This window comes from Gadus morhua, chromosome 6 (genome assembly GCF_902167405.1).
Source record: "Gadus morhua chromosome 6, gadMor3.0, whole genome shotgun sequence".
Taxonomy (NCBI): domain Eukaryota; kingdom Metazoa; phylum Chordata; class Actinopteri; order Gadiformes; family Gadidae; genus Gadus; species Gadus morhua.
Window position 1 is genome coordinate 10,086,252 of NC_044053.1, and position 17,180 is coordinate 10,103,431.

The following is a 17,180-nucleotide window of genomic DNA, read 5'->3' on the forward strand; positions in this document are numbered from 1 at the left end:
GGTTCTACTGCTGAGGCGCGGGGGTATTTCTTAAACCAGGGAGATCATCCCACTTGAAATTGAACTTTATGAAACCCTACATCAAGGCTCCCAGTGTCCCCACGAGACCAGGCGAGCGTGTTCTCAGACTTCACTGCAGTTATATTAGTTCACACCAGAAGAATCATTGTAATCAATTTGAGCTTAGTGATTTAGGACAGACATATCCTGTGAGAGTCCCAATACACACAGAGACACACCTACACAAGCGCACGCACGCACACACACACACACACACACACACACACACACACACACACACACACACACACACACACACACACACACACACACATACACACATACACGCACACACACACACACACACACACACACACACACACACACACACACACACAGGTATGGGTTATAAGTGCAGAACAGATTGAGTGTTCTCACATTATTTCATGTTATAGGGCACTTTAGACCCTGCCAGGTTGGGACTGTGGCTGGACAATTCTCGCTCCATCGGGGCTTATGCCTCCAGAGATTGACTCTAACCATGCCCCCAGTTGGAGAAGCAGAAGTGATCAGCAATCCCATCCTGGCTGCCATTAATTTGTTGTTGATGAATTTAAACGGCCGCTACACGCTATAATAAGTGAGATGAACTCGATCATTCTGGAAAATATCACTCTGAATCAGCATCCTGAAATATGTATCAAAAAATGTATTCTGCTGGATAGGAGAACAAGAGCATCTGCACTAAGAGCTCTAAGAGCTCTAAGAGCCCCCCTTGGGCTCAACCCATGGGATTTTCTTAGGCATCCAAAGATGATTGCCAGTACATTGCCTAGGTCAGGCATGAATTCCTGATGTTGAGAGTAGGCAAAGTGTTAAGAGAAGATAGTGAGGTGACCTATGCCTTTTAAGAAGGAGCTTGGATAGGGCTCGCCACAGGTTACGGAGAGTCCTGTGCTTTCATTAACATAATAGTGATCATTTTGAGCAGGAGCCTAATGACTGATTGACAGTCAGGATTCTATGGAGAACCACTAAGTGTTATAACACACACACACATACAAAAACACACACATAAACACTCACGCATACAATTTGGGGGATCTTTGTTTAACTCTGATTCATCCGTTTGGTAAGAAAGTTAATTTAATTCTCTGCCTCTCTATACATCCACAAAGTATTAAGGGGTTATGGCAACAGTGTGTGTGTGTGTGTGTGTGTGTGTGTGTGTGTGTGTGTGTGTGTGTGTGTGTGTGTGTGTGTGTGTGTCTGTGTCTGTGTCTGTGTCTGTGTCTGTGTCTGTGTCTGTGTGTGTGTCTGTGTGTGTCTGTGTGTCTGTGTGATGTCTACGGATGTAACCTATAGGCAACACAGGTGACATCACGCATTAAACTTGCATTTAAATGTCTCATTTTAAAACCTGTAATTTAATTTAATAACCTTTAATGATTGAATAAACTTGATAACAATACAATGTATAATTTTATCCACCAATTATATTTTCAAGAAGAACTGTGCCAAACATTTAGAATTATAGTTTTGCAGATTACATTTGGGTTTGTTAAAAACTATTTCTGCAATGTGGCAGAATAAATGACATGTTAACTTATAATTAAAATGTCCAATTATAATTAGTACTTTATATATAGCCCCAAATCCCCCCACAAAAAATGAAAATCCAAAAGGCATTAGTTGATTTTTTTTAAATTGGATACAACAGACTTTCTCCTAATCCTTCATCTTCAATGTACAATACATCATAGTAGTATAGAAAAAAAGATCTCTAAGAATACGTTTATAAATGTAGTTATTTATTTAGGTTATATGCATTATGTGTTAAACTCCAGGACATTTTTTTGCATTTTTGACAATTTGTCCAAGAACACTTTTATTCTATGTACAAATAAACGTTATCACATGATTTTGTGTATATTATTTGTGTCTGTGTCTGTGTAATATTTCCTAGGTTGCGTTCTATTTGAGCAGAGAAAGTTTGCCCCGGGATTATAATCTGAATTTGGAATCTGAATTTAGTTGAAGAAATTTAGTTTACCTAAACTTCCATTTTCCACTCATAAATGGTACTCCTTGTATGAACTAAGAATTAAAACATCCTTAATAAAATAAAATAAATCACAACATCCTTGTCCTACTAACCCCGCCCCTGTCAGCTGATGTTGGTAAATAATAAATGCCTTCGCTTCGCTTCTCAGGAAGTGCGCGAATGCCTCTCCGCTCTGGAAAATGAGGAGGCGACGGTTTCTCACGGAACACAATCGCATCAGATAACCGGACGTTTTATGGTAAAGTACCCATATAGTTTTAAACCTTATGATATATATCGATGACACGCATGCGAACTAAAACGAATTGCAGTTTATCAATAGTGGGGTTAGCTGCTAGCAGGCTAGCGACGTTTACAATGTATTAGCATCAAGTTGTTTGTCAACACAAAGTTGAGGCTGTTGGGAGTGTTACAATACATAGGCCTCTGTGACCACAGCCATACTACTGACGTGATCACGTAAACATGAATGCGTCCCCGTTCGTGTCAATTCACAAACTCTGCATTGTATTTCCTACTTGACATGCATTTTAGCTAGCCTAGCTGGGACGCTAGCCAGCTAATTCGATCCCCTTTTCATCGATTGTCTCAGCTCAAAGGGAGCCCTCAAGTAATTTAAATTATATTTCACGAAATGCTCTTTATTGTAAACAATATGGACATTGTGTTGTCAATGTGTGTGCCATTTCATTTGAACTTTGTTTGTTTGTTAATATCCCCCAAAAAACAATAGTGACATTCTATCATCTTTTATTTACTAGGCTGGATTTTTCAAGTTGAAGCAAATTTATGAATATTACAAAGAGATCCCTACGGTGTTGAACTATTTGTGTAGAATGTGAAGATGGAGGGTCGAGGAACGGGTCTACCATGGGGAAAACTGGTGAAAGTGGGCTCCTGTGAATCTGAAGTTCTGCTAATCAAAAAGCAGTACACGATTGGCCGGAGAAAAGGTAATACTTCATCAAAGGCTTAAGCTTATTGCAATTATTATGTACATAGAGAATTATGTAATATTGGGTCAAAATGCAAAGTAAACTACGATGTTTTAATATCACGGACAGCTTATGCATATTCAGCTGTTTTTCTTTTCTCTGTATCAGCTATGTTTTTGTGTTTTTTTTTTTATTTATCAGACAGGTCTCGCTGTGCACTGTCTAGACCATTGTGTCTAGAACAGCTCCTTTCAAAGCTCAAAGGCCCCTTTAGTTCACTAAACTTATAAACCCTCTTCTGATGATAACAAAAGGCGTCCATAGAGAACATGTGTGGAGAATATTAAGTAGTTTTCTGTATAGATTTTACCCAGGGAATGGCTGCCCATTATTCTCACGGCCCTCTGGCTTGTGAAATGCTTTGCATTGCAAAGCACTTTGCCTTAATTCAGTATCTTATGTGTCTGGCAAAAAATACATAGCTACAATGTGATTTGTTTGCAATGCGTGCATGATCAAACAAGGATGTGTGATTCGATACATGTCATTTTTTAACTTTAATAATAAGCATTATTTTGTAAATATTTTTGCAGTAAATCCAATACATAATAATTAGATATTTGAGTAGGCTCCCCAATGAATAAAGTAGCCATAAATTTGAATCAATACCATGCCACAAGGCTGCAACAAACGAGTATTTTCATAGTTGATTAATCAAATTATTCTATTGTAGGTTTATTGATTAATCATTTGGTCTTTAAGCGATAGCAAATAACATCGCAAGTTACCAGAGTCTACAGTGATTTCATAAACATGTTTTCTTTGTCTGACAAGCAGCCAAGAAAAACTAAAGAAGATATTCTTTTTGAAATGAATATTGAAACTAACTGCAACATTAAGCAACAAAAGTTTATTTCAATTTGATAAATGACTTGAATGATTAGTCTCTTACCATAATCTGATTTGATAGTTTCTTCCAATCGATTAATCGTTGTATCCCTACCCACCACCAGGGGTCATTTGAGATGATTTGTATGCAATGATTATATCAGGTAGGGTGTAGCAGTCATCGTTCAGATGTTATTGAGTACTGTTTTATCGAAAAGTATTGCATTGCGTACTCCTAACAACATTATTCTATCATGGCTAGGATGTGATTTATCCTTCCCTGCCAACAAGCTGGTCTCAGGGGAACACTGCAAAATTGTACAATATGAGAACTCAGGGATGGTGTGGCTGGAAGACATGAGGTATGTTGCTTAAACATTGTTTTACACTCAACCCAGTAACGACAGACATAATAAAGTGAACGCCAGCCATTTGGGAACAGCATGGAGTCTCAGGGCTTGCTGCTCTTTGTTTTGGTTACAAACTGCTGACAGTGAACCCCTGAAATGGTTAATTAAAGGCCTGTCATTCCTGTTGGGCTCAGTTGTCAAAGCAAGAGTAAAAAAAAATGCAGACTGCTGCCTTTCTTAATTGTCTTTTTATGTTTAACCTGGCCCTGTGTTACTCTCTAAAATGTTCCTCTTCAATGCTGCCATACCTCATGGAAATGTATTACTCTAGTGATTTGTAAAACTCACTACACCCTTGTAAATACAAATTGTTCTGTGTTTTGGCCCGGTAGCACCAATGGCACTGTGATCAACATGTCTAAACTGGTCAAGAAGCAGTTACACATGGTGCAGAATGGAGATGTCATCCACTTTGTGTACCGGAAGAACGAGCCAGAGCAAAGTGAGTGCTTGTTTTGTTTAATGCTATAAGCTTATTTTTTTATTTTTTTTTTACATTTTCAACTATTTATTATTTTATGGCCAACAAGTCCCTCTATGAAATAACCTAAAAATTCAACAAGTTTGTAGGACTTTTGACTTTGATGTATCGTGATGCCTGTTTTTATCAAATTTAGTGGACTTTATTGTTTCCTTTTTATGAATGTCCATGCACAGCCATGGCATTTAAAGTCGCCGTTTTGGCAACATTTAGCTGTGAGCATTTGTAAGGCACTCTACATTCACATGGGCTCGTTTACTTTCTCTGCATTACTATTACTTGATAAAGTTTAGCATTTTCTCTGTAAAGGTAGTCTTCTGTAGACCGAAGCAACTGAAAGCAACTCTCAAACTCGTTTTGTCTGGCGCTTTGATTTTGGAAACATGAACGTTTGTGATAGGGATGGTTACCAGCTGTCTGCTGTACATGAGACAAACGATAGTAGAGGCTAAGAAACCATTGGGGCTTTTTAATTAGGGATTCCAGGAATATAACGCATTTAGAATAACCCTTTTCTTTTCACTGATGGGTCTTTTTAAGCTTTCGTACCATATGTAATTACATGATTATAATGCACTGTTATTATTTTCTCTAGACATTGCTTACGTCTACCATTCCATAAAGCCGGAGCTGGGTGTTTCGCAGGATGCGTGTGGTAAGCCAGTGGATTTAGTTGTTAGAATGGTTTCATACAGGTTTTGCGTTGGCTTATTATAACTAGGTTAGGAAAATCATATCTGGAATTGGTTTCAACAGTTCTAGAGGCATTTCCAAGAAACATTGGTGTGTTCACGAGCTGTCTATTGACTGGAATCAAACAATTCCTACCAAGTCAAAGTCTAACAATGCAATCAGAAACTTGTGTATACACCAAAGCGTCTCACGATTAGTTATGCATCAATTAATTAGCATTTCTAGTTTCCCATAAACCCTAGTAGCCTACTGTGCACTTGGACCTGAAAGAAAATACCACATAATGTTGTAACTCGCCTGTTGTCAATCATCATGGTGGCCGTCGGTCCGTTCTCTCAACGCTAACGACCGTCTCCCCGCCCTGCAAGGTGCTGTATCCCGAGGTGGCGTCGTGGCGCTGGGGGGCTTCCACGCCCGCGCTGCCTCCCCCTCTGACCTCTGTCTCTCCGTGGAGCCCGTGTTGCTGAGCAGTGCCCCGCGGGATCTGTCCCGGGAGGACCCGCAGCCCTCCACCTCCGCCGCCCTCCTGCACATCGAGGGCTCCGCCGGCCCCGCCGCCCCGGCCAGGGTCACCCCACCCCACGGGGCCTCCCCTGCCCACGGTAGGTCCTACCAGCCTCTGTTTTTATCCAGCCTACAGGGGCTCACGCCTCAATCATGCCCCCCCGCACAAGGGAGAGTCGTACCTGAAGTGGTATTAAGGCGACGACCGTCCGCTTTTCGGCGTCTTTCGGGGATGCTCTCAGTCTGATCTTGGTGTGTTTTTATAACTTTTCTTCCAGGGCTATCGACCGTCACAGTCCCCTCGCAGGACAACACAGACGCCATGGAGCCAGAGAGGAAAAGGAGGAAGACCACTAACGGTGAGTTCATTAGCTATGGCTCTGCCTTTTGTTGGGTCTGCCCAGTGCCACTCTGGATCTGCCACAACCAACGTTTGGCCGGGAATCACGTTGCGCGCAGGCTGTAAACGAACCAAACACAGTGCTTAAAGATGACCGTCGACGAGAGCTGACTTTAACGTCATTGTTCTCAGCCACTCCCTCTGTTCACTGATTGGTCGCACATAATTTGGACGGAGGAATCTCAGGAAGGTACCACAAACCCAGACGTAGTACTGAAGGGAAATGAAAATTGAGCGGGAGTACTTGGGGGTGGGGGGGGGGTGGAGAAAGGCTACACGGTATATCACGGTCCTCGTGGTAGGGTAAAGCGCTGTCCCGGTGGTAGGGTAAAGCACCATTCTGATGGTATGGTATACCGTCCTCCAAAACTATCACTGCCTTTGTATGATTTTGGTTATTCGTTTGTTCTTCGGTGTGTGATGTCTCATGCTTGATATCTTACAAGAGAAAATGCCCCCATTCCTGGCTTTGGAGGTGCACTTTAATGTTTATAAATCTAATCGTATCAATGTGTACTAATAGTTTGACTTGGGGTTATCATATGAACCACGCTCTCTCTCTTCAGATACGGCCCTCCCCCACACTTCAAGCTCCGCCCCCAGCGGCCCTGGCCCCGCCCCCAGTGGCCCCGCCCCCAGTGGCCCCGCCCCCAGTGGCCCCGCCCCCAGTGGCCCCGCCCCCAGTGGCCCCGCCCCCAGTGGCCCCGCCCCCAGTGGCCCCGCCCCCAGTGGCCCCGCCCCCAGTGGCCCCGCCCCCAGTGGCCCCGCCCCCAGTGGCCCCGCCCCCAGTGGCCCCGCCCTGGGCCTCCTGCGGGACCTCCTTGGCAGGAAGGCCCTGGCAGTGGAGGCCAAGACGGACAAGATGGAGGACTCCCTGACCTGCATCATCTGCCAGGACCTTCTGCACGACTGTGTCAGGTAGCGTTTCCCCCCCCCCCCCCTCCTGCGGTGCTATCCGGTGGCCCACCAGGGCAAGGGTCATTCTGGGCATCTGGTGGACACGGACGTTGTGTGGTCCAGGGTAATCGGATCTCCCCTTCTGGGCAGGCTCTGTGTAAGCCCAGGCCACTGATGGTGGCGGTCGTTATCTCGGCGTACCACAGTCTCGCTGCACTCGGCGTACCACAGTCTTGGAACTCGATAAAAGGAGAAATTGCAGATGATGAATGTGATTCTGATTTTGACTGTGAAAGGATTGACAAATGACTGTTCCCAGCTTGGATGAAAGCATCTGCTAAATTGGCAATAGCATTCTCATTGGGCAATATTACCTGCCAATAAAAAGTGTAATTCACGCCCGGGTAATCTACATTCAAGTTAAAAGAACACGAGCGCCGCCCCCGTGCTACCGGCCCATGTCTCACGCGCTCTCCACCCTGTGTGTCCCTACCCTCAGCCTGCAGCCCTGCATGCACACGTTCTGCTCCGCCTGCTACTCCGGCTGGATGGAGCGCTCCTCCCTTTGTCCCACCTGCCGCTGCCCCGTGGAGAGGATCCGCAAGAACCACATCCTCAACAACCTGGTGGAGGCCTACCTCATCCAGCACCCAGGTCTGTCTCGTAGCTCCCCCCCTCCAGCTCCGTCCCTCTGTCTGTCTATCTGTCTATCTCTGACGATGCAGTTCATAGCTGCAGTCTGAGTAATGGCGAAGATGCTAACTTTCTCCTCCTACTGGGGCTAACCGTTTGAATAACGTACACACCAGTTTGGTGGCCAAGTTGTTACATCATTTAATGTGTCATTTGGATGAAATGGCGATGTATTAAATCCAAGGACAATGTTTAAAATCTGTTATGCTCATCGAGTTAACATAAGGTTATCCCCTTGTGTTTTATTTAATTTGTGAACCCAGTGTGTGCCTGTGGTTTTTAATGGTGTGTGTGTGTGTCCACAGAGAAGTGCCGTAGCGAGGAGGACCTGAAGGGAATGGACAGCCGTAACAAGATAACTCAGGACATGCTGCAGCCCAAGGTGGATCGGTCTCTCTCCGACGAGGAGGGCAGCTCGGATTATCTGTTTGAGTTCTCAGACAACGACAGCGATTGGTCGGACAACAGGTATACGGAGAGAACAATTCCTCGTGTTTTATTGTTTTGCTATTTATATAATGTATGGGTTGTGGGTTGGGTTGCATTTTATCCAAAGGAAGATTAAGACATCAATGGGGCCGACTGGGGATCAGACCGGCAAGTCACTAGACTTGTCTAACACACTGTCTAACCAACCTTAATGCAGTCTTCCTCATTTTAAGTCTGTTTCAGCATTTTTTCTTTTGTGCTTTTCCAGTCATTGAGAAGGCCTCTGTACAGTTGGCACTAAATAGTATTGCGTTTGTTCGGCAGGAATCGATAAAACCCATTGCTTACTTAAAGGAGCTATATCTAACAAAAATACGGTACTAAATCACAAATGACCATGATATCTCTGCAGAGATTAAGAAAACGTGCTAATTGGAAATACTGGCTGCTGTGACAACAATGCTATAGCCAATATGTTCTCTTTCTGAAATTCCATTACAGGTCAGAACGTTTTTGTTATGGCCCTTTTTGTTGTGATTCGCTATTCTCCCGGGTTGCCAAATATTCAACAAATTGGCACACAAACGAGTGTCTTGGAGGCAAGTGAACTAACTGAATCACAGAGATTGTACTAGATTGTGCCTAACCTCATCTGCCTGTTCTTCATGACCAGAGCCATGCTGAAACACGGGTCAATCATGGAGTTGCATTTGAAAGATGGAGACAGCTGAGCCCTAAAGGATTTCAAGACTGATGCCACATAAGCTAGTTTATCAGTTTCAAATGATAAATAAATTGCAAAAATACATTAGCTCATCAACTTCAAGTGCGGGACGTATCCCTCCTCATTCTCAAAAACTGTATCATAACATTTCAAAGTAATATTCAAAATATAATGTTCCGCTCGGCTCTTCTTTTGCGCGTCTTCGTTCAATGTCCTCAAACCGTCTCTCCAGCTTTGTGACTTTGGACTGCAGCACCCATTGTAACCGCTCAATGTGAATGTTGCATAATTTTTATTTTTTTTATATATATATATATATATATATATATATATATATATATATATATATATATATATCTCTATCTATATATATCTCTCTCAAATTCATCAAACGACCATAATTATTGTATAAGAATGTATATACATCATCATGGTGTCCATGCGTTCCCTCCCCAGCCAGCCGTTTGTGGTGTGCAGACAGTGTCCGGGGTACAGGAAGGAGGGGGCTCAGGACCCGTTCACCACAGGCTCCAGCGTCTCGGTGTACCCCCGGTCAGCCACTCTCCTCGGCCCCGGCCCGCTGCCACCGCTGGGGGCGGCGGCGGCGGCGGCGGCGGCAGCCGGAGCAGCCGGGCCGGAGCCCAAGGAGGAGGGAGGAGGGAAGCCAGCCGCAGAGCAGCCCTCCACCTCTGCAGACGGCCCCGCCGGTACGTCTCTCTGGGGGAAACGTCTGCTGGGAACCAAGACTTGCTTGGCTGTATTTAAGGCGGCATGAAAGGATGCTCTTAACATTTTATTATATATTTAAAAATGGCAGACGCAACAGACAATGGTAAAAAATGTATAATTAAAAAAAACATTTCTTAAAGTATTCAGCTTTGATTTTAAAAGTAGTAAGATCTTGGGAAGTACTACAACTTCCAGTGAATACGATAAAGCACATCATTCAAAGAGCCAAATCCCTCGGCGTTACTTGTATCTCCCCCTGTATGGTGTACAGGGGGAGATACAATGAGCCTCCTTGGTTCCCCTCTGTAGACCCAGTCCAGGAGTACCGCTGCTCCCCACAAGGCTCCCATGTCATCTGCTCCTGCTGCCTGCAGGCCATGCCCGACCGACGCTCCGAGCCAGGGAGCCAGCAGCACGCTGTCCAGCAATGTAAGTCGACTCCAGCAACCAGCCAAGGCGTTGGACGGTGAGGCGGTCGGGGTGCTCTGCTTGCAAGCCGAAAGGTGTTGGGTCTTTTACCCAATGTCCTTAAGGGTTGGGTATGGGATTTGCGAAACGCCAGCAGATTTTGAAGATGCACAACTCGAATGGTCCTACCCCCTCTCCTTCAACGCTGACTCTGACTCCACCCATTCCAAGTACATGTACGCGCAATCATGCATGAGCGAACACCGATGCATTAGCTAGCTCCAGTAGCTACCGCAGGATAACAACAAACAGAAGCTTGCTCTGGGTCACGAGCTTTGAGTACGTGCACGAAGGGGTCGTGGGAGCGGGGGAGTGGGAGTGGGTGTGCAGTACGACCGTTTGATTGACGTACTCACTGTCCAATGCCACTCAGTGGGTCTGGAAATCCTTGGCTGGAGTTTTTCGAGCCCTGCCCGTTCCACAGATGATTGACTTGTTTAATTTTCATGTCAGTTCTTCTAACTCAGTGGCTGTAAGTGGGTTATCTTAAGGATTTCAAGTAATTTTGCACCATACCCAACCTTTAAGTAACCTTTTTTACATTTTGCTAATAGAACAGTTAATTGTAAGCTGTCAACACGGTGTGAAAACGACAATCTTGTATTTGAATGACCCTTTTTCTATTTTATCTGACATTTCTAAGAAATGTATGTTTTTTTTTTCCTAATGGTATGCTCCATATGTTGCAGGTGGAGTTTGCCAGAGGCCTTTCTGTCACATGTACTGGGGCTGTGAGAGGATTGGCTGCCAGGGCTGCCTGGTCCGATTCAGTGGTACGTCTCCTCTCTAACCTGCCAGGGTTATTAACTGCTGTACACTCTGTCAAGTCAAGTCAGGTTTATTTATATAGCACATTTCCTATGGCATACATAGACACTTTGTGCTTCGAGTGGAGAGATGTCATTAAATTATCTAAAATTAACAAACACACTGGGCAAAAGAAAAGACAACACAAACTACACAATAATAAAATAATGGAGTGTTTAAAAGCAAAGACCTGTAGTCATGAATTAAAAGCTAAAGAAAATAAATACATTTTAAGATCCTCTTTAAAAGAGCGCATTGAGTGCGACAACCTTTATTCTAAAGGTAGGCTATTCCAGAGGATTGGAGCACAGTAGCTAAAGGCATCATGTGCTGCATTAGTGTTAATTCTGGGGGTCGTGAGGAGACATTTACTGGAGAACCTTAAATAACGGGTTGGATCATAAAAAGAGATCATATCGGAAATATAGGGTGGTGCGAGGCTGTCTGTACACTAGCAATTTCATATCGGCCCCAAAAAAAAAAAATTGAGCACCAAACAAAGTAGTTCTTCAACGTTTCTAATCTTCAAAGTGTTGAGCACGTCCAAAGTGAACTTCGACAGATGATTATTGGAGTTGTTGATTGATTATTGATGCAATACAATTTTATGAATAATGTTGACAAGTTGGTCTGCTTTAAATTATATTTTCTGTCTATCGACTTGCGTGACTCATCATGTCACACTAATCCAAAATTGTCTTCAGATTAGTTTTATTTCCAACCTTACTCTTGCTAACTCCATAACGAAAGCTACGTTTATTGATGTCTTTATTTTTCAGGGGTCAATCTCCCAAACAAGTGCCTGGATGGAGTGCTCAACAGCAATAACTACGAGTCCGAAATCCTCCAGGTAAGCCCAACAAACGTCACTCCTATTCTTTCGTTTTTTTTCCCCCCAAACAGTTCTGTCCGTCGACCCTTGGCCCCTGCTCTCCTTTCGTCTTGTCCAATGGCTCACGTTCTGTTTCTTCCAGAACTACCTGAGCTCCAGAGGCATGTCCTGGAGGGATGTGCTCCAGCAGGGACTGCAGGCCTTGGAGCAGGGAGCCTTCCATCTGTCTGGTGAGTGCACCCCCGGCCAGACACGCCATGGCACCGACCACTTTTTAGGATGGGGGTGAAAAACTCTAACCACCCTTGGCATCCTGTTTCGTTTGAGTAGTCTCAGATAGGGCTGCTGGATTATGGAAAAATCTTAATCCTGATTATTTTGGTCAATATTGAAATCAAGGTTATTCAAACAATTACCTTTTTTGAGTTTTAAAACATGATGCATTTATTCAGTATTTCTCTCCAAAAAAACACTTGGTCCGCCTTAAAAGATCCGCCTTAAAAAAAAAAATACACAAAAGGTTCAAATAGAAAATGTTGAAATATATAATAATGTACCGATATTTATCCAGCTGTTCAAACGAAACATTTTATGAATAAGAATTATAATAAAAAAATCGATTGTAGGTTTGGTGATCGTTTGACACAAATCGAAATTGCTATCAAAATTCGATTTGATCCCACAGCCCTAGTCTCAGAAAGTCCCAATAATCAACATGTTTTTTTAATTTGAAGATGATTACATTATATCAGATCAAGTTCCATTCCATGTTTTCGTCAACGCTTCTCTTTCTTCATCTGGTTGCAGACTACCGCATTTCTGGCAGCACAGTGCTGTGCTACTGCTGCGGCCAGCGCACCTTCAAGGAACTGGCCTACAGGTTCAGGCAGAACATCCCAGCATCTGAGCTGCCAGGTACCCGAGTTCACTTCCGGCCTGTGTCCATGTCACTGTGACGCAGTGCTCCCACACCCATCGGTCAAGGGAGCTAAAATCCTGGCTTACTTGTGACGGCTATTTGATGGTACAGTGTTTCGCCTGTACCATCAGCACTGAATGCATATAGGCGTGCAGTGCAAACTATGCATATCGTTTCTTGCAGTGGCGCTGGCAATCGAGCAGCAGCAGCGGCAGTAACTTGCCGTTTCTGCCAAGTTCAAGAAATATTTGAACAATGTTCTGCTCTCAGTAGAGCCCTTCACTCTATTGCTTGTTATGTCATATTTGGAAGCTCAATCTGTAAAAATGTTCCCAATAAAAACTCACCAGAAGTAACCATTTAAAAGGTTTTTTTTTTTTAATATTCTTCCGGGGGGGGCATGCCCCCTGACCCCCCCAGCGTTGCTAGGTTACCAACTCGCAGCACCACTGCTACAAAGAAATCTAGGGGAAACACTGTTTGTATCCATTAAAACCCTTAGTAAAAATGTACCAGACGAAATGATTTGTAGCCACGAGCAAAGTACTTTGCTGGGACATTGATATTATGGGTGGGTGTTAATGGGGTTAAAAACAATGTGTGAGGAAGCGGATCCACAACGATGTAAGCAGTTGGTCATCTTCTGACCTTTAAAACGTGGAATCAGCCCAGAAAAGCTGCTGCAGTAACTCTGTCATCCCCACAGCTGCTGTTACAGCTCGTCCTGACTGTTACTGGGGGCGTAACTGCCGCACCCAGGTCAAGGCACATCATGCAGTGTAAGTTAATTTTGTGTGTGTGTATATGTTTGTTGTTCCTTTTTAAGTAGTGATAATTTAAACAGTCACTTTGATTTAAATCAAATAGATCTCCTTTTTCTTTTTTATTGATCTATGCCTCTCATTCCCTGGGAAATACTAAAGGAAGCATATGACCAATGTGTATTCTGTTAAAAGGCTCCATCAATCATTCTGTGATTCAATGTTCTTTTACATGGAAGTCTTAAAGTCCCCCATCCACCACTAGAGGGGGTCAACACCCACCTCCAGATCATCGTGTATGTTTGACGTACGTGTGTGTGTGTTTGTCCATTCCAGGAAATTCAATCACATATGTGAGCAGACTCGCTTCAAGAGCTGAAGGAGCAGAGGGATGGTTTCACTGACTCACAACAGGGACTGGACCTCTCTACATTAGAATGAGATAAACCATACACCTTTGCTGAAGTCGTGGAGCGCTCGCTGTCAGGATTAGTGGTTGTTATGTTTTTGTTTTTGTTAGATGTGTAGGTTAGGGGGCAGGTTTAATGCTTCCCCAGGGAATGGCCCGTCGCAAAACATTACAATCAAAGCAGGAGTAAGCATCAATGTTACATGTGGATTTTTAATGCGACACATGGTTGTCTAGAACACAGCTATGCACAGTGCTTAACGGTTAAATCTGCTACTGAGGCCTGGCCAAGTGACCAACAGCTGCTGTTATTAAAAAAAAAACACAACCAGAGTTGAAACCCCGCAGCAAAACTTGTGGTGAATTGTAGCAGCAGCCACTGATTGGTTGGTTTTAGCAGCTTACGTCATCAGTGGAGGACACAGTCGCTATCTGGCTTTATCCTAGCCATGTTCATAAAAGCAAAACAAACTGCAATATTCTATCTCAATTCAGAGCGAGTAAAGCAATCTGCAATGGATTAAGGCCATAGACTGTATCTGTGTGTTGAAGTATGCTAATGATACGCATAATATGTATATAATTCCTCATTTTATATAGATATATAGTTTCCCATCTATCTGTGCCTGAATAGCTATAGCTTAAAAGGCAATACCCCGGAGTTGACTTTCTTTATTTTGATAATTGCAGTTTCCAGGGCTTTCTGTGAACATTGAGACGTGTTCATATGTTGGGTCGATATTCGCTTGACATGCACACCTTCTCTATGCACTTCCAGAAGGCTGGAAGTCCATTTAAACTGCTGGCTCTCATACAGCATGTATGGCCATGTGTCTAAAATGTTGTGTTGGTTTGTAAGGGATTACCCCCCCCTCCCCACCTCACCAAGGTTTTACAAGGAACGGGACTTTCCCAAGGCAGAGGTGAGACTCCCCCCCACCCCAATCCCTCTAATGCATAATAGGGTAGATGGGAATCCCATGTGATTATTGTGTAGGATTTCATGTCTGTGGGAGGTTTTATCAGGGAAGGATTGTTGTAGTGCTTTGCTTTCTGAGGGAACTGACCCTGGCCTCCGTGAGATGCTTTGCTGGGGATAATCAACCTCAAGCTGATTAAGGCCAGTGTATTAAAGACGGTTCTCTAAGACCCTTGTAGTAAGGGATGAGGGCAACCTGGTGTTCAATGCACAATGGTTGGATGGCGAATGTACGCGTATCTTGCTTTCGAAGCACTGAACTTTAGATTTTTTGTCTTAATTGGTTTGTTTACTGTTGCCATTTCGCTCCTATAAGTTTATGTGTTTAGCCACGTTTTGAAAGTTGGTTTAAGGTTTTTAAGGAAACTGGAATTGATAATGTGCCAATATACCCGTTTAAGGTAAATATTTTCCTACGGCTTGTTGACCCTTGAGTATTACCTTGCTAAATTAGGGCTCAATCTTTTGTAATATTGTGGTTTTATTTTCTGTGATTAGGCAATGCGAAAATCTAGAGTCTATACTTCTATTAAATTCAATAATTGCTATATATTAATGAGAGTTTTCGGTTGCCAATGTAACCAGGGTGAACAACGTTCTCCATGTTGAAGAGCAATTAAACTTTAAATTAAAATGGCAATTAAATGCTATCCAATCAGTGGTCCTGGAGTGGGGTTTTCCCCACTCAAATATAATGTAAGCGCAACGTTTACTTGAACTACTGCTTGGTAAATCACCTTGTTTTATTTTTTTGGGTTGGGATCTCCAAGGGCCAGCCGTTGTTCTAAAAGGCTTTCATATTGAAATACGGTTTTGATTGAGTTAAGATAAAGTTTGGTTAATTTTAGAGAAATTGTGTGTAGACCATACGGAGGGAAGTTTTTGTGTAAATCATTGCTTTTGATTTTTACTGTCTTGTGAATTAGAGGGTAGCAAGTTTTTGAATGTGTACAATGTTAATCTGCAATTTTCTGTCTGTAGATTCTTGGTTAAGAGGTCTTGCTTGCAAACTTTGTTTACCTGCGATTTTTCTTTTTATTTATTTTTGCACTCACTTTTTTTCTTATTGTTTCTCTTCGATTCACTATCATTATAAAACCTGGTACATACGTACTCTTTGAAGCATTTATAATGAATACATCAGTCTTAGTACTGCCCAACATCCAGATTTAGGATTGGTTGAATTTCTTTACTAGAGTTTAGTTTTTGTCCAACGCTTACACATTTTTCCTGCTTCCTTATTACCTTGATCAATAATGTGGGATTGGACAGCCGGGCTATGGAAGAAAGCTCTAAATAAAAAGGCTTCCACCACATTAGACACTCCACCTCCTTGCTGCAACTGCCGGGTGCGAGAGTCACCCTTTTGTAGATCATTCCCAACATAACAGAATACACAATTCCCCCCCCCCCCCCCAGCTTCAGTCTGAGTGTTGAGTTCTGGTAGGTTGACGTGTTTTGAGTCATGTATCATGAATACTTATTCCCCGCCCCCCCCGGTTAGTGGTGGTCCTTTTCTCACTGGCATTCCTGAGCAGCTCAGGCCGTCGACACACACAGGCCCTGTCGAATCCCCCCCCGACCCCTCCGGAGACCCAGAGGGGTTCTGTTTAATGACCCTCTCACGGGAGGAGATCTGGGCCCACTAATAAGCAGTCCCAAGCCACCTCCGACAGGAATGGAGCTTTAAAGAGGCTTTGCAACTCACCACTGCTCCCCCTCCCTGGGTACTCGTTCTCCAGGCCAGTGGAACACACTTTGAAGCAGGTTGCATTCTACCTCATTACAAGGATGTGTGGCACAGGGTGCATGCACGGCAGTATTTACTGTCGCTCACACACAAAACATGACACAATTCTTTTTCTTTTTTTTTCTAAATATATATATACAAGCATTTGTGTTTTAATAGATGTAGCGAGGGGATGTTAATTTGGTGTTCTCCAATTTCATTTGATTACTGTTGTTTCTCCCCCTCCCCCCCCCCTTAAAGGCTTAGGAGTTAAAGGCAAATCGCAATTGGCTTACTGTATTTGGCACTGGTGTTATGACTAGTTAGTATACAGTGTATTGGCCACCCAGGAATCTCGATGCAAAGGATCCAACATGCCTCTTGGTCTGCACTAATAAAAACATTTAAAAATACTGTCTAAAGCTAAT

General features: G+C 43.4%; 1 protein-coding gene across 1 annotated transcript; it reads left to right on the plus strand.

Moving 5' to 3' along the window:
- Positions 1-2,190: 2,190 nt before the first annotated feature.
- chfr (checkpoint with forkhead and ring finger domains, E3 ubiquitin protein ligase) lies at positions 2,191-17,168 on the plus strand. Its single transcript, XM_030358290.1, has 18 exons — positions 2,191-2,303; positions 2,901-3,018; positions 4,151-4,250; positions 4,631-4,740; positions 5,375-5,434; positions 5,841-6,074; positions 6,255-6,335; positions 6,943-7,294; positions 7,773-7,927; positions 8,272-8,434; positions 9,576-9,826; positions 10,158-10,277; positions 11,006-11,089; positions 11,903-11,973; positions 12,098-12,185; positions 12,763-12,870; positions 13,581-13,653; positions 13,972-17,168. The coding sequence occupies exons 1-18, from the start codon at positions 2,301-2,303 to the stop codon at positions 14,012-14,014; spliced, it is 2,214 nt and encodes a 737-aa protein (XP_030214150.1). The 5' UTR covers positions 2,191-2,300; the 3' UTR covers positions 14,015-17,168.
- The last annotated feature ends 12 nt before the right edge of the window (positions 17,169-17,180 follow it).

What these genes read in the sequence shown, in the direction of transcription:
- chfr (XM_030358290.1), top strand. An exon ending in AGCGATTGGTCGGACAACAG is followed by an intron (nt 8,435 to 9,575) that starts GTATACGGAGAG and finishes TTCCCTCCCCAG; the next exon opens with CCAGCCGTTTGTGGTGTGCA. An exon ending in GGGAGCCTTCCATCTGTCTG is followed by an intron (nt 12,186 to 12,762) that starts GTGAGTGCACCC and finishes ATCTGGTTGCAG; the next exon opens with ACTACCGCATTTCTGGCAGC.